This window comes from Lissotriton helveticus, chromosome 7, assembly GCF_964261635.1.
Source record: "Lissotriton helveticus chromosome 7, aLisHel1.1, whole genome shotgun sequence".
NCBI lineage: Eukaryota > Metazoa > Chordata > Amphibia > Caudata > Salamandridae > Lissotriton > Lissotriton helveticus.
The window spans coordinates 1,565,793,288-1,565,817,307 of record NC_136068.1 but is presented as its reverse complement, the minus strand read 5'-3'; the positions used below and the strand labels follow the sequence as shown (position 1 = coordinate 1,565,817,307).

The 24,020-nt window shown below is 43.0% G+C and overlaps 1 protein-coding gene across 1 annotated transcript in view; it reads right to left on the bottom strand.

The window, feature by feature from the left end:
* Positions 1 to 24,020, bottom strand: part of LOC144769580 (leukocyte immunoglobulin-like receptor subfamily B member 5) — a 368,889-nt gene that overhangs the window by 49,750 nt on the left and 295,119 nt on the right. The window contains exons 5-7 of the mRNA XM_078653740.1: positions 14,653 to 14,748; positions 8,612 to 8,639; positions 2,682 to 2,731 (exon numbers count right to left, since the gene is read on the bottom strand). Of these exons, the coding sequence (XP_078509866.1) occupies positions 2,682 to 2,731; positions 8,612 to 8,639; positions 14,653 to 14,748 (174 nt within the window). The remainder of the gene's footprint in view (positions 1 to 2,681; positions 2,732 to 8,611; positions 8,640 to 14,652; positions 14,749 to 24,020) is intronic.

Here is a 24,020-nt window from a genome sequence, read left to right as displayed (position 1 = left end):
GCCTTGAGCCCTCTTTTGTTCAATGCCTACCTGGGACCGCTTGCCAGGGTGGTTGAGTCGTGGGGTGTCAGGGTGATCTCTTACGCTGATGATACACAGCTTGTGTTTTCTTTTAGCGATCACTCTGACACCCATTTTACCAACTTCCGTAACTGCCTTGCCAACATCTGCTCTTGGATGGCCTCTAACCATCTGGTTTTGAACACTGACAAAACTGAGGTTTTGTTTTTGTAACCAAAAAACTGCTCCGCCCGCTACTCTGTGGTGGCCTACTGTTCTGAATCCCCCCCCCCGATCCCAGTCCAGTCAGCTCGTAACCTTGGCTTCCAATTTGATAATACAATGTCTTGTAAGGCCCAGATAAACAAGGTTACATCTGCCTTCTTCAGCAAACTACGCATGATCAGGAAGATTTTTCCTTACCTCCCTTTGGACTCCCGTAAAACTATTGTCCATGCCCTGATCACGTCGCATCTAGATTATGCCAACAGTCTTTATGCTGGTGCCCCTCTCTACCTCATTGAAAGGCTACAAGTTGTACAAAACGCTGCCGCAAGACTAATTGGAAATATCCCTTTCCGCCACTCTGTAGCAGCTTATCGGAAAGAATTGCATTGGCTTCCCATCTCCCGCTGCATCCAGTTTAAAGTTTTGATCCTTGCCTTCCGTGCTCTTAACGGATCAGGCCCGGTCTATTTGAGCAAAAGACTCAAATTATCCGTATCTGTTAGAGCGTTGAGATCAAACAGCCTACGTCTCCTGGTGGTACCCAGATTTTGCCTTGCCAGGAGCGGGGGCAGAACGTTTGGAGTAGCTGTTGCCAAGTTTTGGAACAGCCTCCCCCTGGATCTTAGGTTCGCTGAGTCGGAGCTAGTGTTCCGCTGTAAACTCAAGACCTGGCTGTTCCCTACCTAGCTGCGCGCTTTATAAGCTTCTTAAACAAATAAATAAATAAATAAATAAATGGTAGAGAGGTCTGCCATTTAGGATCCCTCCTGGAATAATGCATTTGGGCCCGTTTGGAGTAAGCAAACAGTATGTGCTAAAATGTAGCTAGATTTGCCACTTTAAATATTTTTCTCATTGGTTGAGGGGTGTCTAGGAGCCTTCCTCAAACACTGGTTGCGGAACTGTATGAATGTGAACCTCAGCACCAGCCCCTCAGAACACTTTCTGGACCAGAGGGAGAACAAAAGAAGAACTGCACCTGCTATTTGAGACCTGTGAGGGGACCTGACGATGGACCTACTCCTACTTGTACACAGAACATAGATGTGGACTCCAAGAGTCAGTTGGCTGACTTCCTGTGCGGCTATACAAGCTGTGACAGGGCTTTTTCTGCAAAGACTAGTTGACCATTTACAACTAGACCTGAACTGTATCCAACTGGTGGCCTCTGCTGGAGTACAGTCTGACCCCTCATTGCTGTCCCTGAGGCCCTTGGGCCCTTTGATGTGTCCGGCTGGACTTCTTAAACAAACTCTGAAAAGTTTTGACTTAGTATCGTTTTGGACTTCAAAGACCTACGGAGCTTCAGCGAGACCTTGGGGAAAGGAGTCCAATTTCAATGTGACTTTGTCGGATACACCTTCGGGCTTGCCCCACTAGAATATTTAGTGCTCCATAAAGACTATGTTTGAAGGTGGAGATCGTGACTGGGCAAAGGCCCCAAAAATATTATCCAAATGCAAAATCTGAATTTCTCCTGCTCCGTTCTTTTCTGCCACAACCAATGGCTTTAGCAGGACCTCGTACAGTGGCTATCCAGCTTCGATAAGACTTTGGCAGATGCAGCCTGCAACCGTGCTCAGCGGAAGGATTGCATCTAGGTCCCAGCCAACCTGCGAACAGTGACGACTTACTGCAAGTTTACATTTTCAAGGAGCTTTTTCTCCTAAATCTTTACTTTGCTTGCATCTATACTAGAATTTTCAGGCATTTGCAGGGGTTAGCAGTTTGCTTCACTTCTCATTAATATTCACAAGGGTTAAGGTTTTACAACATGCTGTGAATATTAATTTTGCAGTGCAACTGAATATGTACAACAGTCTCAAAATGCAGGGACAGTTTACAAACCATTCAGTTTGCAGCTTCCCCATCCTGGTTCTTGACCTGCACTATATACAATGGGCCTATCATCCCTTAGTTATCCATTATAGCCCACAAGTGATCACAGGTTAGGTGACTTTTCTGTTGATCTATGGTCTACGTAGATGTGGCTGCAGGCATAGATGAACTTTTCTCCTGCTTTACATTTTTTTAGCACTCTTAAATGTATAACTCAGATCAAATTTAAGGGATTGATCTTAAGATCATATGCATTTGCAGTCAGGATGACAGACATCCTAATACCTTGTTGAAAAGTCCTTTTTTCCAGTTACATATATACAAGCGACGCTGCAGGAACGCGTTATAGCACTTGAATAACCAACCTTACTTGAAAACTGGCATTGCAGTGTGGGTATCTGGCTGTCTGAATTAGCATGCTGGAGCTGGTTGTGGAGATATATATATATATGTACACATATATATATATATATAATATATATATATATATATACATATATATATATATATATTTATACACAAACATATATATACACTTTTTACGTAATAAACAACCCTTATAAGTTCAGAGATTCTTTCCCCCAGTGTCGAGTATTTGTAAAAATTATTCTTACACATTGGCTCCAATGAATCGGTCTTCTTCTCTTCATTCAAGGGCAAATTCCTGAAATGCAGGTAGACGAGACTTACATCAAGAATATCTAAGGTCTGAAAAACTCATAGCAATCTCACAACTTCCCTAGCATTCAATACTCAAAAATGTAAACATGATGTCAGTTTCTATTCATATAATCATTTACATCACGTTTACAAACAAACGATATACAAATACTAACAATAAAAAAAAGATTAACAATAAACTAAAGTTTGTATTTTATATTTTTAAAATACATAAAATATTTCATTTTATACTGTTGGACCTGGCACTTTTGGCAGGTTCACCCCAAAACTTTTTGCTTTTTCCTAGCCTATTTCTGTAATCTGGTGTTGGTGATTTTAGGTCTCTGCGCAATTTTTCACTGTGGTCCAGTGTAAAGTGCGTGCGCTCTCTGTGTATGTATGGTGAGAGTGACCTGCCCTCCCATAGGAATGCATGAGGAATATGTGGGACCATGTTAGTTCCTGATGTGTGGGGGTGTGCAGGGTCGAGTTTGGTATGTGCGAACTCGTGAGATTGAATGCTGCGCGATGATGTGTGCGGCGTTCATGTGTCTAGTGTGGAAGTGCCACTTCTAGAAGTTGGTGTGTCTGTGCAGTGAATGTGCTGGCATGTGATTGGCTGGAGCTGGCTGGTGTGCCTGGCTCCAGGAGGCAGGATGGGTCTGCCCCGGTGATGAATGGAGAGATATGCATGTTGATGGCAGGGAGGAGTTGCACCTGGGACCTGAATAGGGCTGGCCTTCCCTCCACAATGCTGGCTCCACCCCCTGTGGTGCGTCTGATGTCCCTAGCCTGGCCAGTGAAAGGGAGAGAAGGGCAGAGCAAAACAAAGTGCTCAGGAGTTTCCCATAACCAGTTGTAGCTGGTTCTCCCATTGCCTGCACCCTGCTAGACAAAGGATTTTGCTGTATAAAAAGGGGGCTGTGACCCCATGAAAATGTTCTTGGGTTCCTACTTGAATCTACCAGGTGCGTGCTGCTGCTGGGGCCCAGGGGAAGGCTTGCCTCTCTGGGCCCTGCCCAGACCCTGGATTGCTGGGGGAAATCTTGTGGTCCCTTCTGCCTGGCCTGAGGATGGTTGGGAGATTCTTCCTTGCCCCAGGAGCTTTGTTCTGAGTTGCTGGGACCCTTCTTGATGTAGGGGTCATCTCTGGGGACTTTTGGGGCTGTCCGTGTCCCCAGCACAATATGAGCGCTTTCTTTTTGGGCAGAGCGCTGTCGTTTTCCCTCGAAGGGAAGCGCTCCTGCCCTTTTGTGCTCCGAGTGCGCAGGAGCCCACCCTGCGTCTTCATTGTTATTTTTTACTACGGGTGCCCACGCCGCTTCTATGTTTTCTTTTTATCACAAGGGTGCCCACCCCTCATTTTCCGCTGTTTAAATCACCGCTGCTGCTCCGGGATTGAGGACGCCGGCAAAACAGGAAGTCAGGAGATGTTTTGCCGGACGGCGGGCGGGACTTCCGGTTTTGCGAGGAAATTCTCGCGCCCGCCGCCGGCACCAGAGAGAGAAGGAGGAAGTCCAGCGAGGCGGCCATTGCGGGGCTCCCGGGAGCCGGGGAGAGCCCAGCAGCTATGGTGAGCAGAGGCGGAGGGGGCGCGAGGCTACCCCCACCACGGGCAAAGAAAAAAAACGGCAGCACAATGCTGCTGCCCCGCCGAGCGGAGACTGCTCCCTGAGCCTGGAGAGCCCGGTAAGTGTGGGCCTCTCCGTGGTAGTGGTGCCAGGGGGAGATGGAGTCAGAGCGGCCCCGTGTGCTCAGTGGGCCGCTCCAACGTGGCGAGAATTGTTTCCTGGGCCAGAGGGTCCTGTGGTCGTCCAGTTGTGGGCATGTTCAGTTCAGGAGCCCTGGCGCTCCACCATTGGGGGCATTAATTATCTTTAGAGCCCAGGAGTGGCTCCAACGTTTGGGGACAACTTTATTTACAGAGCCCCGTGTGGCTCGAGCCTGCGCATATTTGTTTTAGAGCCTGAGTGGCTCCCTGGGGGCACAGTTATTTAAGACACCAGTGTCTGGGGGCCAGTGCTCTGTCTATGATGGGCGCACAATTTGTTTAGGAGCTGGAGTGCTCCTAGTGGCATGTTTTATTTCCAGAGCTTGGGGCATGTTTCTTTATTTCAGAGCCAAAGGGCGCCAACGTGGTGCACAGGTTCTCCCAGAGCCTAGAGGGCTCCAAAAGTGCGCAATGTGTATTTCCGGAGCCGGATGGCTCAGTTTGGCGCAGTCTTTGTCCTGAGGGGCTAGTGAGAGCCCCTGTCGCAGTTCTTGATTCCCAGCTGCCCAGCAATTAGTGGGCAGCTGCGCCGTTTAGGTTCTTTTCTTTCAGGGGACCTGTTCTTTGTGAATCCAGGAGTGAGTCACACTCCCTTCGCCCCCTACCTTGGCCTTTCACAGATGCGCAGCACTTAGTGCCAGCTGCAGCGTTTAGGCCCTTGTGATTGTTCACAGCTGCCCAGCAAGTAGTCGGGCAGCTGCAACGTTTAGGCTTGCGCCGGTGGCGCACCCCTGACTGGCGCTGCGTTGGCAGCGCGCCCTGACATTCTGGACACAGGGCATTTGAGCCCCTTCTTGAGATGGCCAGTTGGCCAGTGGGGCTGGTATGTGGATAGGGCGCAAGGCCCTAATGTGATTTTTGCGCAATGTGATTTTCCACTAAGTTTGTGATGATAATTGCCTAATGGGATTTATGGGCTAGAGTGATGTGGTGCTAGGAAATGTATTGTTTATAGTATGTTTGGCGCACCCTGTATCTGATACCTCTAAAACTTTGGTTTATGATTATGAGGTTGTTTTACCTATGTAGGTTTATGCTATTGAGATGTTTTCACTCTGTGAGTTATGCCCCTAAATGTGAGTTATTCTGAGGGGGTAGGGTCTAATGTGAATAGCCTAGTGAGGAGATTGCCTACTGTATTTATACTAGTTAGGCCTAATGTGAATTATGCGTAATGTGCAATTCCTTTATGCTTGTGTTATACTTCTAAAGGTGCTCATGCTTAGAAGTTTGCTTTGCCCAGTATGTTGTACTAGTGAGTTTGTGTCCCTGCGTGATCTAGGCCTATGGTTATTAGTATTGCGTAGTGTGTACCTACCTTTACCAGTGGTTGCTGGTGGGGTTCTACAATTGTCAGTTTGTGCTACAACTGTTCTAAGTACTAGTTCTAACAAGTGCTTGTTCCTGACAGTGGCCGACGTGGCACTGTCCTATGTAAATAATCCTGTGTGAATATTGCCCGTGCCAGTTGGCACAATGTATATTGTGTGAAACTATCTGATTTGTTTTTGATAATACAAAAGTTATTTTTATATAACCTTGTGTGGAGTTCCTTTTGTGGTGTGCCTGGGATGTTGTTGCTGTTGTGTACGTGCGCCAATGCTTTACACATTGCCTCCGGGATAAGCCTGTCTGCTCGTGCCAAGATACCAAGGGGGTGAGCAGGGGTTATCTTTGCGTGTGACTCCCTTGCCCTGACTAGAATGGTGGTTTCTGCCTGGCTTTGGCATAAGCCTTAGCCAACCAGAAATCCCAGTTCTAACACATACAAATTCTATTGTGTTCTACAAGCCATACTGAAAAATTACCAGAACACATATAGTGCTTTGTCTCCATTCCTCAAATTCATGAGCGTAAATTATTCAAAATGCAGTCATTAACCTTTGGCGGATGCACACAAAGGCCCTGTTTTAGCGTTTGGAATATGGGTTACTCCATCACGGGTATCACAAGTGCATCATATCCAATGGCACTCGTAATACATAATACGGAAGGTGTGTGACGTAGTACCCATTCCCTGAAGATTAGGATATACAATAAAGTCAAACTCTATTCTGTCAAGAGCAACATTACCCCAATATACTTCCAACAGTTAATGTCATGCTCGGTGTCTTATACAGGATGAGCTTGTTATCAGAAACCTATATCTGACAATAATCATTATTATTAGGAGTCTCTTTAATCACAACATCGCCTCTATTCTGTACTTCTAAATGCAGTATGAAACTTTGATATTTTTATCAATAACTTTTGACATACGAGTCTCTTTCAGTTATTTAGTTATACAATCTAACGAGAAAATTAGGTCACTTGTGCCTCCCTGTGAATGTGTAAAATCGCTTCTTGTTGGTCTGAGCCATACACAAAGCTTACACTGTTCGTATCCCTTTTGTGACTTTTGATTTATGCTTAGCATTCATAGTAAAGTGTTCCATTACTTGTTGTGCTCTACAAATATGGAATATAAATAAAACATTTCTGTGAAATGGCTGGTGGAATGCAGTTATTAGTATTACATAGTGTGTTATATGTGTTTGAGTGTATTCTTCAGGAATTCAGTTATTCTTACTACAAACAACTTTTTATGGTCTTAGAACTGTGGCATGTATTCAGCTTGATGGGACACCTTCCTGCACATAAACAATGAATAATGGCGATTTGCTCTTTCTATTCTGCAGCACACCTACAAAGAGCCAAAAATGAGGGGAAATTAATAATTTCTTCTCTTATCACCATCCTAGGACCTGGTACTACCTGGCCTTAGTTTTTGGTGCTGCCCCAGTCTTGTAAATCTTGGGCAACGTCAAAAAACAATGGGTGTTGCGGTGGAACGCCCACAGCAACACCCATTGCCCACCCTTTTGCCGCAGCAGACTGCAGCAGAAGGGGGCATATTTACAAGGTGGCATTAAGCCAAGTTAAGCGGCTAAGCGGCACCTTGTAAATATGGGGAATGGCACAACGCCACCGCAGCATCAGAAAAAGTGATGCTCCGGTGGCATTAGGGGCTTGTAAATATGCTCCATTGCCTCTTATCAGAGATCAGAGTGAAGAAGAGGATGGGGGAGCATTGGTTTGGAGCAGGGCCGGACTGGCCACAGCAGGCACTGGGCAATCCCCTGGTGTGCCGCATGGGTGGGGGCCAGTTTTGGGCCCCTGGGGGCCATTTTTGTTACAGGGCAGTTTTTGCAGCATGGCTGCAAAATCGGCCCTGTACCAAAATCGGCTGAAAACCGGCCCCAGCAAAGAGCTCGGCGGCACCTCCAACCCCCCCGAGTGGGTAGGGGGGCCGGCGGAGCACTTTGCCAGGGCCGGTTATGGTTCCCAGTCCGGCCCTGGTTTGGAACAGAGAACGCATGTTTAATTTGCGGATGTTAATGGTACATTTGTAGAATCAGAAATATACTATATAATTGACACTTTGGGACACTGGGAATCAGTGGAATGGCTCTCTGGATCTCGGGCTTGCTGGCCCTTCATCCTCGAGCAACCCTTAACAATCTCTACTGCTTTTATGTATCAATGTAGGATCTTGGCTGTCCTGTTGGCCCATAGGTTATTCCAATCATAACATACCCAAAAATGCCACATTAAGGCCACATTGTTCTGTGAAAAGAGGGCGGGGCCTGTTCCAGAATCTAGCAATGAAAGGTCACTTTTATACTATTGGGCAATATACGTTTATGTAACATACATATTGTGACCTCTATCACCATAATTGACCCTAGGAAATAATAATAAAACCGAAGAGGGGCTGAAGAGTGACATGTTGTTTTCTTTGTAAAGTGGATCAGGCACCTGCGATAACACTTAAGGCTCAACTGTTAATATTGTCAGAAGATCACGACTTTTGTTTTGAAATTAGAGTTCATCACCCATTTCCAAAAAGTAAATAAACATGGACGAGAAACAGACGACCATTACCACCAGGATGAGCAGAACGAGCCTTTTCATGGGCTTCAATGTGCTATTTGCGTGGCAGAGTTGATTATCTAAGATTTGGAGGGCAGGTTAGGGCACATTCAACTTGTTTACTTATTAACCTCTGAGATGGACAATACATTGAGTAAGAAGAAAACAAACAAACAAATCAGCCATTTAAATACATCTTACCTCTTCTGGATGTCATCTTTCGCTTTTTCTGTTGAAAGAAATATGCACAATTCTTATGAAGACCTTATAACATGCTTACTATTTTTTTTCAAGCCTAAAAATGACTTCCTACTCCTAATACCACCCCTTGGATGTCTCCTCCTCTTGTTTTCAGAGTTTCTATGAAAACATATCTCACTCTGCTCATTTCCTCTAATATTTGGTGCTAAACTCTATTATCTTTTCCTCATATCTCTGGATTTTAGTTTCCAGTCAGTCTTGCCTTTTCTCTTTACAGCTTTCATCAGATTCATCACATTTTCTATGCTTTGTTTCTAGCGCTGAACTAGCTCCTGGGATCATCAAAGCACCTTGCAGAGAAGCTATTAATTATAACAGATGCATCCTTAAGCTGTGCTTCTGCATGTAGACATTCATATTGTAATGGTCTGCTTAAGGCTGTCTTTCAGCAACCAGAATTTGAAGGACAGAGGGTGAGAATATACAACAAAGTCGATACTTGACAAAACAGCATGCAGTGACCAGTTTATACATGTCCTTTCGATGTGACTGCACGGGGAGATAAGGTGCCTTTCATAGACTTACAAAATTATTGGATGAAGTATCGATACCAGGATTAGAACCTTGGTCTGCATGCTCCCTCTAATAGACTATCTAGACATTTCCTCTCTACGCCACAGTTGATTGGTCAATTCTTATCTTCTGGGATGCTGGTTGCACCATCAGAGTTCTCTTGGATGACGCTTTGGGGCTCAGAAAATGTAACACGGTTTTGCAAGCGTGGATGGTTTGTGCTTTAAGATGATTTTCAACCTGTTTCATTCTTTAGTTACCGGGAAGATAAAGGCCAGCTTTGAGATATCTCTCGTGTGGTTACCCTCTTTTCCATGACCTTATACAGTTGAGTGAAATGTGACGTCTTTATTTTTTCAATCTTTAAAAGAATAGACCATCAAAAGTTTCTTCTTGAGCCTGAATACAGAACATTTTTGATCGGCACTGTTTTATGTCCATATTAGTAAGTTATGACAATTCTTTCTCCAAACACAGATTCAAGATAAGATTCTGGAGGTGCTAATGTATGACAAGAAAGTTAGTGCACGTTTGTTGTGTGGCATTTTGTTGTTGCAAAGATGTGCACTGTTGCTTTTTGTGATGCTGGGTTCTTGTTCTGTATTATCGCAATATGTGTTTTTTTATGTTGTTTTGCAGTTGATGTGTTTCATTCTGCTTTGTCCAAAGAGTAGCAGACTTATTACTCCATAAGCCTCTCACCCTCGGCACTGGTGTTTAGGTTGAACCAAATTCAACAAAAAAGTTTATGATATAGTGCTTGTATCGTTGTTTCAAATGTCTTTTTTATTCCATCTAGACATGTTGTGAATCACATAATCCAAACTTTAACAATTGTTTGAGGCATATTCATCAAATTCCAATGCATTTCGGTGCCTCTTGCACCTTCATCAGGGACAATCTGGAAAGTACAAATAAAACATTCTTAATAACGAGTCCTCTAGTAGATCCCAATGCGATTACATCATAATTGTTTACGTGCGCTCCCTATGCGTTGTTTAATAGCTGTTTCCTACTCACACTCTTCCGCACTTAAACATTGCCCATTTACTAAAGCGGGATAAGATTTTAGCATGAAACATGTTCCTGTCGTTAGTCACAATTACCCTTAGTAAGCTTAAGTTGTTAACAGCTCGATATTCTATATTACTCCGCCCGTCGGCTTACTAAGTGTTGTTAAGCATGCTCTGCCTGTTCTGTTGTTACCTTGCGGGTTTCGCTCGCGTGGCGTCCTCTCTCCTCGCTGCCTTCAATGGGTGTGAGTTACGGAACTACCATGGTACGGGGGTTTTATGCTTGGCGTGTTATGCGCATGGGTCACGTGGCCTACGCTTTTTTTTCAAATAAACCTAACTTTATTTATCACCGCCAGTTTAATCTAGAGCGCTAGTGTATGCGTTCTACTGCCAGCAATCATGGGTTTTCTAGGAATGTTCTGTTGAATGAACTACACAGAATAAGGTCAACACGAAAAAGTTATAGTAAATTAATCACTGGTGTATACTATTGTACATTCAAAAAATTACAGATAACATAAAAATTCAGTCCGATCATTTAACCCATTGGGTTTCAAGCTGTTACGATGATAAATCCAGTAATTTTCTCACTTCAACAAGTTTTTTTTATTTACTGATCCTTCAACCTTTGGAACCATTTCCAAAATGCAAGCCCTTAATTGGCTAATATGGTGTCGTTGTTCTAGAAAATGGGTTGCTACTGTCGATTTTAATGAAGAGGTTCTTATGTTGCTTTTATGTTCCGTGAGTCTGATTTTGAACTTTCTCTCCGTATGACCAACGTAAACGGACCCGCAGGGACATTTCAACATATATATTGTGTTCTTCGTATCACATGTGGCGTTGACCTTCAACATGATTTTGTGTCCTTTCATGGGATGGAAGATTGTGTTACCCCTCATTATGTTGTGACAGTTACTGCAATTCATGCATGGGATGGTTCCTTTGAATGAATTCATAGGTAGGCTATCTATGGTCTTTTTGAGCATTTCTCCCATGTTTCGGCCTCTAGTATAGGCAAATAGGGGTTCTTGATCGAATACTCCTTTGAAGTCTGATTCCAGCTTTAGCATCTGCCAATGTTTCTTGATTATGGAGGTACATTTAGAGCTAACATTAGAGAATTTGCTCACGCATGTGATTCTTTGTTCCGCTGGCCTTCTTTTAGTAGTGAGAAGTTCTTCTCTGGATTTCTCCTGGGCTCTTGCCGAGGCTGTTTTGATTATAGCTTCTGGATATCCTCTATCCAGAAATCTGCGTTCCATCTGTTTAATTTGTTCTTGACATTCCTGTGTCTCAGAGACCACTCTCCTAACCCTGAGGAACTGGGAATAGGGTAGGTGTGTTTTGAGAGTTTGTGGATGGTGGCTCTCGTATTTTAGGAGATTGTTCCTATCCGTGAGTTTTCAATATAAATTCGTACGGAATTGATTTCCCTCTCTGGTAATCTTCACGTCTAGGAATTGGATGGTGCTGCTATTAACTTGCCAGGTGAAGCTAATTCAGTCATTTATTCTGTTCAATATTTCCAGTTCATTTTCCAATGATTCCGTGCTTCCTTTCCATATTATGAAAATATCATCAATAAATCTCACGTACATAAGTAGTTGTTCTGCCCATTGTGGATTTTGATAGATGTGTTGTTCCTCAAATGATGTCATATAGAGGTTAGCGTACGCCGGAGCGGCGCAATTGCCCATGGGCGTTCCACTGCGTTGAATGAACCATCTGTTGTTGTGTGTAAAGTAGCTGTTCATGAGAGTAAATTCCAATGAGTTCCATTAAGAAAATTTGTAAGTCCTGAGTGTACGTACTGTTCAATAGAGCGTGCTCAACAGCTTCCAGACCTTCTCTATGAGGTATTGACGTATATAAAGCCCTTACGTCAATTGTTGCCATAACGATTGTTTCATTGATGTTTAGTTTTTGTAGTTTGATTAAAAAATCTGTTGAGTCTCTAATGTATGATGATGATTTCACTACGAGCGGTTGCATGTACTTATCTAGGAATTTTCCCACTGGTTCATGAATGCTCATTCTTGTGGACACGATTGGGCGACACAGTGGTTTGAGCAGATCCTTGTGTACCTTTGGTACCATGTGTAGGCTTGGGCTCCTCTGGCTGTCTGGTGTGAGATATCTTCTGGTCTTCTCTGTAATGGTGCCTTTGTCAACTGCATTTTGCAGAATGGTTTGTAAAGTTTTGCTTATGTCTTGAGTAGGATTGAAGTCAATTTCCATATATAACTGGTCGTCTTCGATGTGTTCTTTGACCGCTGTTTCATAATATGATGTGTTTAAAATCACCAATGCCCCTACTTTTTCTGCTTTTTGGTAAGTTATTTTGTCATTCCTAGCTATGGCTCCTATTATTCCATATTCCTTGTTGGTCATGTTTTTCCTTTTACTTTTCTGATTGGTGTTGATTTTGTTAATGTCTTGTTTACATAGATCCTCATATAAATCTATAGTTTTATGACTGATTGGCGGCATATATGTGATGCTTGATTTTAGACCTCTTAACTCATCCTCCGATTTTGGTTGATGTTCAGTAACCACATTATCGAAGAAGTGTCGCAATCTCATTTTCCGAGTTAATTTGAACAGACTTACGTCTAGTTCCAATTATTTCCTATTTGCGGTAGGTACATATGATAGTCCTTTTTGAAGTGTCTCAATTTGGGCTTTGTTTAACCTTTCATCTGAGATATTGCTAACCAAATTTTTGGTGTCGGTTAGTGTGTCTTTTTCTTGTCTTTCTTGGACGCCGTATTCCTCGTGACTGGTCGTCCGTTTTCTTTGGTTTTTCCTGCATCCCCTCCGGGGTCTTCCGTTTCTGTGGGGCCTTCTTCTAAAAAAGGCCCTGATGTTGAAGGGCCAGCTATTTCTGTTGCCACCTGAGGCTTTTGGGCACGTCCTTCATGTGTAGCTTGTCTCTTACTATCCGTGGATGATGAATCTGTTTGTGACGTATAACTTTTGGTTTGGCGTCTCTTGGCATAAACTTCCGCTCAAGTGTACACTTCTTGCAATTTATAATCAAGAGTGTCCCTCCTGTATTTTCTCAACTTCCGTTCGTTTACTTCTTGAGTGTGTTTTGTTAGTTGGTTATTAATATCCTCTAATATTTTTTTCAGTTCGTCCTCCGACACGGCAAGCATAAAACTCCCGTACCATGGTAGTTCCATAACTCACACCCATTGAAGGCAGCGAGGAGAGAGGACGCCACGCGAGCGAAACCCGCAAGGTAACAACAGAACAGGCAGAGCATGCTTAACAACACTTAGTAAGCTGATGGGCAGAGTAATATAGAATATCGAGCTGTTAACAACTTAAGCTTACTAAGGGTAATTGTGACTAATGACAGGAACATGTTTCATGCTAAAATCTTATCCCGCTTTAGTAAACGGGCAATGTTTAAGTGCGGAAGAGTGTGAGTAAGAAACAGCTATTAAACAACGCATAGGGAGCGCGCGTAAACAATTATGATGTAATCGCATTGGGATCTACTAGAGGACTCGTTATTAAGAATGTTTTATTTGTACTTTCCAGATTGTCCCTGATGAAGGTGCAAGAGGCACCGAAATGCATTGGAATTTGATGAATATGCCTCAAACAATTGTTAAAGTTTGGATTATGTGATTCACAACATGTCTAGATGGAATAAAAAAGACATTTGAAACAACGATACAAGCACTAGATCATAAACTTTTTTGTTGAATTTGGTTCAACCTAAACACCAGTGCCGAGGGTGAGAGGCTTATGGAGTAATACGCCTGCTACTCTTTGAATAATCAGTTACACTCCAGGAGGGGAGTGATACCCTGGAGCACGGTTTAAGCTCAACATAATATAAGGCAGTGTCCATCCCTAAACTTTAAGCTGTCATTCTGCTTTGTGCCATGTCATGTTTTGAGTTTTGTATGTTGTTTTGTATATGTTCTTTTGCTATGTTCAATTATTTGCATTAGGTAATTCAACAAAACGCTGCTACATTTACAGCCAAAAGCAGCAAATGCTTTGCAAGTTCCTCTGACAAGCATCCATTTCCGATTTTCTAAGGTGGGAAATAGCCCTGCTACAGCTCTTTAACTACTTAAAACCCCAGTCAGCCTAAGACTGGGGAAGAGAGTCGGGACTGCGACTTACCTTAGCCCTCACAGAGCTCACTTTATGTAATACAGACTCTAGTCTTTAACGTTACCTTCCCGTCACAGTAACACCCCCTGTATCTGGCTAATCGGACTTCTATTACCCTACTTTCAACAGCTTGTCTGGTGTCACCTTCAGTGCATGTTTTGATAGCTTGGATCAGCCGTGGCGGTTGATTTTTCTTTTGCTGAAAATGGACAGGTCTGTCTCATCCTCGGCTTCCACTAAACTGGAGGTATCTGCGCCTATAAATATGTACAGTATTCAATACATTGCCTGAAAACGTGTAGACATACTCACTTGGCTTGCACTTGATGTAGAGAATAAAAGCAACACCAAGGATTACCACAAGCAGGACAGCACACACAACAGCGATGGTGAGCGTTGTATCCATATCTGAAAAAGAACAGGTACACAACTCGTTTTATTTTAGCTTGTGTGCAGTGTAATTGAACAGCCAAAACAGTACTTGTCTTTAGCAGGTGTGCAGCGCAATAAAATAGCCAACACAACTGTATTTATTTTAGCAGGCGTGCAGTGCAATAGAATAGCCAACACGACAGTACTTCTTTTTAACTGGAGTGCAGAGCTGTAAAGCAATAAGATTAAAATGGGGGGTATATATTTTGTTTGGCTAGGTAGACCGAGTCCCGTTTGTGAGGGCGTGCCCACTTTTTGAAGCTGTGCAATAGAGTAGCCATTTTCTTGAAGCACTTCTGAAAATGCCTATATGTGCAGTGGTGGCTGCCGCCATTCAAAACTGGTAGAGCAGCGGGGGCATGGTGGGAGAGGAGAGGTTGGGAAATAAATAAATAAATAACCCTTACCTGCCACTCAGTTCTGCTCCCACTGCAGGTGGCTGTCTTGTTCCTCTTCCTCCTCTAGCAGTAGTGGCCTGTCCCCTGGTAAAGAGGAGGGGTGGGCTAGAGGAGGAAGCTGGGGGTGGGGCGATAACATAATAATAATAAAAATAAAAATAAAACGTACCTGATTGCCGCCGCCCTCCACTGCTTTGCGCTCTTCCTTCTTCTGGGCACAGGCTCCCAGAATGCACTGCGGGCAATCCTGACGCGCATGAAAGCAGTGTCTGGATTGGCTTGAGTTCTGGAACTTTGCGCTCCAAGGCAGACTGGATGCCTTCGCCTATTTTCTGCAGCCCCAGCAATGCAACTGGGGATGTAGAAAGCTTTACTGAACATGACGGTTTGGCCAGCCTGGGATGGCAGGCCGAACCCTCATGCGCAGAGAAGGGAGTGCACTATCACTCCCCCACCACATCCTGGGGCGGGTCCTCCTGGACCCGCCCCAGGATGTGTCTGAGACCTGGGGGTGGATCCAGGGGATTAAAATAAAACGAGTTTATGGCCCCACCAAACACTTGATACGGGTGTGGCATGATGCAAACAATTCTCTTGGGTGGGGACGTAAACCAACGTTGGCGACCCCCTCTGGGACTCTGAATCACTGGGCAGCCTATAGAAAACAAAAGGCTTCAACAGATGGGACCTCATTGGCATTACGCAAGTCAAAGACCTCAGGGAGGAGGCCGTAGTTAAATCCTTCAACACACAACAGGTTGAATATGAACTAGCAGATGCGGAATACTTCCGCTATGCCCAAATCATACACTCACTCTGAATCCCGCCTGAGGCCTCTCCCTTAGAGGACAGAATCCTGGATGGCAACCTCCCCGAAAAGGCGATTTCCTTAATATACAAAAAATGTATAAACAATATGACCGACCCCCTTCAGGTAGTAAGGGAGAAGTGGACGGGAGACGGGATTGAGATTGATGATGAAAATTGGCAGGAGGCGGTGTCATCTCCCAAAATGGTCACCATTCCGGCACTCCTTAGACTGGTACAGCTAAAAATCATTCACCATGTGTACATCACCGGGCCACGCTTGGTCCACATGGGAGACACTGACAAAGGGGATTGCAGGAGGGGGTGCGGCCAGCTAGGGACCTTTTTACACATCATTTGGAAATGCAAACTTTTAACACTTTGTGGCACAAGGTACATGAGGTAATATCCGAAGTACTATATATCCGTCTTTCACCGGAGGTGAGACGGTGCCTCCTCAACATTTGGGAACCCATTTTTTTTGTGAAAAATATTTTATTGGTTTTCAACTCAAACAACTTCCCCCCTCACAAGATCTTCATCAGTAAGGGCAAAACATAGGATACAGTGCGTACAGTCCTTGTCCTCAGGCAGGCTTAAGCTTACATCAATATCAGAATAATCATACCAGGCTCCCCTCCGTGCTCTAATGCTAGTAATGCAACTTGCATCAAATTTATTTATTTATTTATTTATTTATTTTGAAAGTTTTATATAGCGCGAACAAGATCTTTGCAGATATCAGAGCGCTTTACAAACGAAGGTTATAGCATGTGAGTACATAACAATTGGGGTGGGGAAGGTACATGTGGGAGCATAGTCAGACTCAACAGCATAGTCAGATCAGACAGATACATCAATTATGATACAAGTACAAATAAGTAATAGCGTAAACAATCAGGATGGTCATTAATACGAGTCATACAAAAATGCAAAAGATCAGTAGAACTGAATGGTACATTGACTGTAAATATCATACCCAGTAATAATTCAGGTGTATTTAGCCATGAGGATAGCTTTTACTTCTTTCTTAAAAAGTATGGTGGAGGAGATGAGCCTGGTTTCGGGGGGGAGTGAGTTCCAGATCCTGGGTGCCATTCCTGAGAAGGAGCGTTTATAGGTTTTTTCCTTGCAAAATCTTTGAGGCTTTAGCAAGAGATTGTTTGTGCCTCTGGTGTTCCTGGAGCCTCCAGAAATCGTCAGCTTCTGAGCGAGGTATCCAGGTGAGCTCAGGTGGACAGCCTTGTGCGTCATGCAGGCGATTTTCAGATGTATTCTGGCTTCAAAAGGCAGCCAGTTCAGGGATTTCAGATCAGGGGAGATGTGTGAATGTTTTTTTGATCCAGTGATGAGTCTCGCTGCGGTGTTTAGAGAAGCTCTTATGGGTGCCGTAGTAGTTAGGGGGAGACCGCAGAGGGCGATGCTGCCGTAGTCTATTCGAGGGATGACTAGTGCTTGTACCGCAGTATGGAAATCTTTGGCTGGGAGGAAGGGTTTGAGTTTCCTTAAGGTATTGATCTGGTAGTTGTAATGTCTAGCTTAACATGGTAACATGCTGTCTTCTTATAGAATGTAGATTTCTTGTTGACCAGAGTTCTGAGAACGTGGGTCTGGGAATGTAGAATGTTATAGGTGGCAGTTAGGACTTTGAGCTGTTGTGGATGGGGTGAATAAATTACTCCTGAACCTAACACAGAATATTCATCTTTATTTACAAGTGAAATTAACTATTTTACATTGGCGACGATCCTACCTCTTCGCCTCAACGCACAGCCGACCCTGACACCTCTCCAGCGGCGGAACCGACATTGAAGGAAGCGTAGTCTTCCCAGCGGCCGATCGCATAAATCTCCATGAAGGCTTGTACGGTGAGGAGTACAGCGGGAGGTTAATTAGAGGAGAAGGACTTAAAAAAAAAAAAAAAAAAAGTCTGAAAGGAATAAGAGATAATAGTCGTGCGCTGCGCTGTTGGTCCGTTTGAATGAAGCGCATTCTCTCGCGCCGACTGTTTACCCTCTCGCGCAACGAAATGGCTGTGCATGTCAGTGACGCATAGCTTTGCTACTAGTAAAACCTCAGCCTCGTTTTGGAAAAATCCCTCACACAACACGGAGACTGAGATACGCGTCATATAAACAAAGGGCTTTATGACGTTTGAAGATTCTATTTCTGTGAACACTTCTCAGAAGCAGATTGCTTGGAGAAAAAGCATTGTTAAATACAATAGAAGTTTTACAAGGTTAAAACTCTTATCAAAGGGACTTTTTGTGAGTGCTGAGTGGGAACTATTGAATTGAGACACCAGCAATTAATCTTATTGGTTCTTTTACTAAATAGCTCTGCTGTTATACCACAAATAAATAGCAGTAGCATTATTAGTAATTACAAAGAACATTTAAATCTACATATTACAACAGGTCAACATAGTTTTTTTAGGACTTTATTAAAAAAAAATATATATGCAGAATGTGACACAACCTGCATTCTTTTTGACAAGTCCAGGTGAGCCAAATGTAAAATGGCAAAAGTGGAAGAAGATTTTTGCGAACTATGCAAGAGTATGTGGCACGAACTTAAGTGCAGAAAGAAAGCATTCCTTACTACTACACTGTCTGGGAGGAGAAGGTCAAGATGTGCTAGAGCATTTACCCGAACTTACTGCATCTGAGCAAAGGAATTTAAATGAATACGAAGTAGCAATTGAGCAGTTAGATCGACATTATCTTCCTAGGTTAAGCACGATAATGGAAAGGTATCATTTCGGTTTAAGAGGACAAAAGAAGGATGAATCAGTTGAGGAATATGTCTCTGCACTAAGGAAATTAGCCTCATCATGCACATTTGGACAGACTTTGGATGAGAGAATAAGAGACCAATTTGTATTAAAATGTGCTCATGACAGTATTCATAAGGAACTATGGCTAAAAGATGAGCCTCCGTTGGAAGAAGTTCTAGTTATAGCAAAACAAGTTGAGCACATGACAAAATGTGTAGATGAGTTAAAGGAGGAAAAAGAAAAGATGAATGACCCTGAAAAAAAGACTGAACCTAAAGTTGAAGAAGTTGTCTGTCAAGTGAAGAAGGAAGAGAAATCCTCTAGTGAAAAAAATGAGAATGGAACAAATATTTTCAATCCGAATTTTAATGTTTCTAGTAAATTTTCATGTTTTAGATGCGGAAATAATGGACATTTAGCTAACTCTCCGAATTGTCCTGCATTGAAATTTATCTGTAACAATTGTGGTAGAAGAGGTCATTTCTCAAAATGTTGCAGGACCAAAAGTAGTAAGAGAGATAATGTATATAAAAGATGGTCTCAACCGCAGGTGAAGACTGTGACTTTCCAGGTCAATAGTGGTTCTCTAGAACATCCCTCACACTTGGTAAAAGTTGATAATGCCATGATTGAGTTTAAATTTGATTCATGTTCTCAGATCACCATGATAGATGAAGAGTTATTGCGTAAGACTTTTGGAGAGAAGGTTAAACTCTTCAAAAGCGACATAATACCTTTAGGTTATGGGAAAAAACCGATCAAAATATTAGGTTATTTTTTTATTTATTTAGTGCATTGATTTAAGGGCACTTAATAAGGAAGTGATTGTTGACAGGTTTCCCTTACCAAACATTGATGAGATTGTGGGGACGTTAGAGGGGGCAAGGTATTTTACCACTTTAGATCTAGCCTCCGCTTACCATCAAGTGGAACTAGATACTACTTGCCAAGATCTGACTGCATTTATTACCCCTATGGGTACTTTTAAATTTAAAAGGATGCCTTTCGGGTTAATCTCGGCAGCTTCTGTCTTTCAACGAATCATGACTCATATATTAAGAGGTCTCCTAGGTGTAAAATGCTATCAAGATGATTTATTGATTTATGGTGTCAACTTACGAGAACACAATGAACGGGTGTGTGATGTGTTGAAAAGATTGTCAGAAGCTGGATTATCCCTTAAGAAAGAGAAGTGCAAGTTTGGATTAGATGAAGTGAATTATCTTGGTCACTGTATTAGGAGTGAAGGCGTTTTTCCTAAGTTGGAGTTGGTCACTTCAATTGATAACATGGTAGAACCTGTAAACAGAGATGAATTATTGTCTTTTCTTGGCATGGTAGAGTTCTATGGGAAATTCATTTTACATTTTGCAGACAAGACACAGAATATGAGGAGGCTCACGGCAAAAAATGTAGCATTTGAGTGGTCAAATGACTGTAAAAGGGAGTTTGATGAGATCAAGAAAGAGTTGAGGCAAGCTCCCTGTCTTCAGGCTTTTGTTCCTGGTTTACCGACAATAGTATATACTGATGCTAGTGACAAAGGTCTAGGTGCTGTTCTGGTACAAAACAAAGGTGGTAGTGACTCTCTTATTGCTTGTGCTTCAAGATGTCTTCGTGGTCCGGAGCTTAATTATTCAGTAATTGAAAAAGAGTCGTTAGCTATTTTTTGGGCTCTTAAAAAATTTAAGAATTTAGTTTGGGGTACAAAATTTATTGTTAAGTCCGACCACAAACCCTTGAAAGAAGTTTTTTGCAAGAAAGGATTAGATTCGATTTCTTCTAGAATTAGGAGATGGGTAATATCTTTACAGGAATATGATTTTGAGGTACAATATTTACCTGGTGTTTCAAATAAGGCAGCAGATTGTTTTTCTAGACTAGTAAAAAGGAGTGATCCCTACAGTGAGGAGGTAATGGCACATGAAGATGAGTTTCTTGATGTTTGTGAGGTCACTGAAGGTGTTGTGGGGCAAGATGAGTGGAAAGAAGAGTTACTAAAAGATGAGGAGCTAAGTAGGGTCATGGTCTCACTTAAGAATAATAAACGTTTGGATAAACCATGGTCACTGGTTTCGCATGAATTATCGATAACTGATGGTCTACTTACACGAGGTTTGAGACTCATTCCTCCTCTTACTTTAAAGAAGAAATTGTTATTACATGCACATTCTGGGCATCTGGGCATAGTAAAGACTAAAGAAATGTTACGCACTCAGTTTTGGTGGCTGGGGATGGATTTGGAGATTGAGCGAATGGTCAGGGATTGTATAGAGTGTTGCTCGAGTGACAAATCCTGAAAACTAGACAAATGCCTATGGTTTGTAGGACGTTACCCAATCACCCTTGGGATGAATTGGCTATTGACATTTTAGGTCCTCTCACTGGAGTTTCAGACACTCCTTATCTAATAGTCTTAATTGACCTTTATTCTCGTTGGATTGAAGTGAGTGCTGTCAGTGAGATTACCTCTGAGTCCATCATTAAATTCTTGTCTGAGATTTTTATGAGAGAAAGTTTCCCAAACAGTATTTTATCAGATAATGGCCCACAGTTTTGTTCTGCACTGTTTGATGCCTATCTTACTAAATGTGGCATTTTGCATAAACGCTCCTCTTTGTATCATCCAGAAACCAATGGTGCAGTTGAGAGGGTCAATAAAACATTGAAAGAATGCATTCAGCTTGCTAGGGCCAATGGTTTAAATTGGAAAGAGGCACTTAGAGAAAGAATTGAGGCTTACAGGTCTTCACCTCACTCCACCACTGGCAAATCTCCGTTTGAGTTATTTAAAGGAAGGGTACCCAACACCATGTGGTGTCCTGGTTGGATGAATCTGAACAAAGGTTTTGTTGATAATCATGTTGGTGGTTGGAGGAAGAGGGAATTAGAAAAACAAGCTTGTAGAAAGGCTTATTTTGATAAAAGAAAATGTGTTCGTTTACAAGAAGTTAAAGTAGGTGATTTAGTTAAAATAAAAGCACCTGTTGGGAGGAGTTCATGGTCGAAATATACAAATGTCAGACCTGTTATCAAGGTGTTTGGCAATGCCATCAAGACACAAGATGGAAGGATCTGGAATAAAAGCAGAGTAGTTGTGATAAGGTCAAGAAATGATACTCAACATGCAACTGATACTGAGTGTGAATCTTCTCCCACTTTCAAACTACCTGTGTTTAATTCTAATAATTCTGTTTTCCCTTATATGAGGAGTCAGAGGTTACGTAGACCACCTGTTTATATGAAAGATTATGTTTAGTCTTCTTTCTTGTTCTCACTGTTAAGTATAATTTGTTTTTCTTGCTTTTATTTTCTTTTATTCTCTTTTCTTTTAATTGCATTTATCATTATTGTATAGAAGGGAGATGTGTAATGTCTAGCTTAACATGGTAACATGCTGTCTTCTTATAGAATGTAGATTTCTTGTTGACCAGAGTTCTGAGAACGTGGGTCTGGGAATGTAGAATGTTATAGGTGGCAGTTAGGACTTTGAGCTGTTGTGGATGGGGTGAATAAATTACTCCTGAACCTAACACAGAATATTCATCTTTATTTACAAGTGAAATTAACTATTTTACAGTAGTTCGCACCCTTAGTTGCTTTGTTGATGTGATCCTGCATGTTGAGGTTGGTGTCGAGTGTTATGCCTAAAGATTTTGCTGAGTCCACAATGGTAGGATGAACATTGAGTGCCGTTAGGTGTTTAAGCCAAATTTGAGCGGTAGTGATTTTCGCGGGAGGTGAGATCAGGAGGAACTCTGTTTTAAGGGCATTGAGTTTGAGATGATTAGCGGCCAGCCATGATTGGGTGCTTCTGATCGTTGAATTCAAGAGCATAATGTCTTTGGGTGATTGTAGTTTGAGATAAAGTTGGGTGTCATCGGCGTACATGTGGAAGTGAACATTGGATGCTTGTAGCAAGGTGGTGAGCGGCTCCATAACTAGGTTAAACAAAGTAGGCGATAGTGAGGATCCTTGTGGGACGCCTAGCGATACAGGTATTGGCGAAGACATCAGGTTGTTACTCTTGAATTTCTGCGATCTGTTGTGTAGAAAGGACGTGAACCACTTGAGCACAGTTCCAGATAGACCCATTCTTGTGTTTAATAGATCGAGTAGATTCTCATGTTTGACGGTGTCGAATGCAGAAGAGAGATCAAGAAGGATGAGGAGGCAGGTATCGTTTTGATCTAGGATTTGGAGGGCGTCGTCAATTATGTGAGTCATAGCAGTTTCTGTACTGTGGTCTGCTCTGAAGCCTGATTGATGAGGGTTGAGTAGATCAAACTGATTGATGTGTTTAGTCAATTGTATTTGTGCGCATTTTTCCAACAGTTTGGCAAGAGTCGGAATATTGGTTATGGGACGGTAATTATTTAGATCAGAGGGGTCGGCTGAAGGTTTCTTTAGTAGAGGTGTGACTTGTCCAACTTTGAGGGAGTCGGGGATGGTCCCTTGTTGGAGTGAACTGTGCCAAATGCGCCACCAATGTGTTGGGGCCCAACACGGTACCCCCACTGGTTCAAGCCTCGTTCCCCCCCCACCATACCCCTTACACCGGTGTGCTCTATGTACTCTAGGCCATGATGTCCAATCATTGGTAACATGGAAGGGTGCACTAACGGCCTACCACGGTTGGGCTATCATCCAATCTCCACCATGCCCTGGCTCGCTTCCACCCTCCCTATAGCCACCCATATCCCAACTATATTGAGCATGTCTCAACAGGTTCCTGCGGGTCCCCCAAGGAGTCAGAGTCTGAGTCAGGCCGTATCAATAGTGCCAATAGCGCTTCCCATGCTTGTGGCGTTTTCATCGCCTTTTCATTATTCGCTCTTCTGGCTTGTTGGAGCCTGACATGACCTCACTAGCCGCTCAGATCCTGAATTCCGTTCTCCATCGCTCTACACGAGGGCCCTGCGTGAATTTCCACTTTCTCGTTAGTCCCCGTTTGGCCAACAGCAACCCCAAATCAATGCATTTACACGTTACTTTGGTGTGCGCTGTAGAGGGTACCAGTGCACTATGCATGCTCCCATGGTGGGTTCTATCTGCCTATCTGTCACCCCGCATAAAACCTCAACTACCTCCACCCAGTATGTGCCAAGTTGGGGGCAACTCCACATCATGTGCAGGAAGTCTGCAGCATTCTTATGACACCTAGGGCAAAATGCGGTCTCCACATTAAAATATTTATTTATCTGGTCTGGGGTTAGGTACGCCCGATGTATAACGTAGAAATGGATAAGTTGGAATCTAGCATTCCG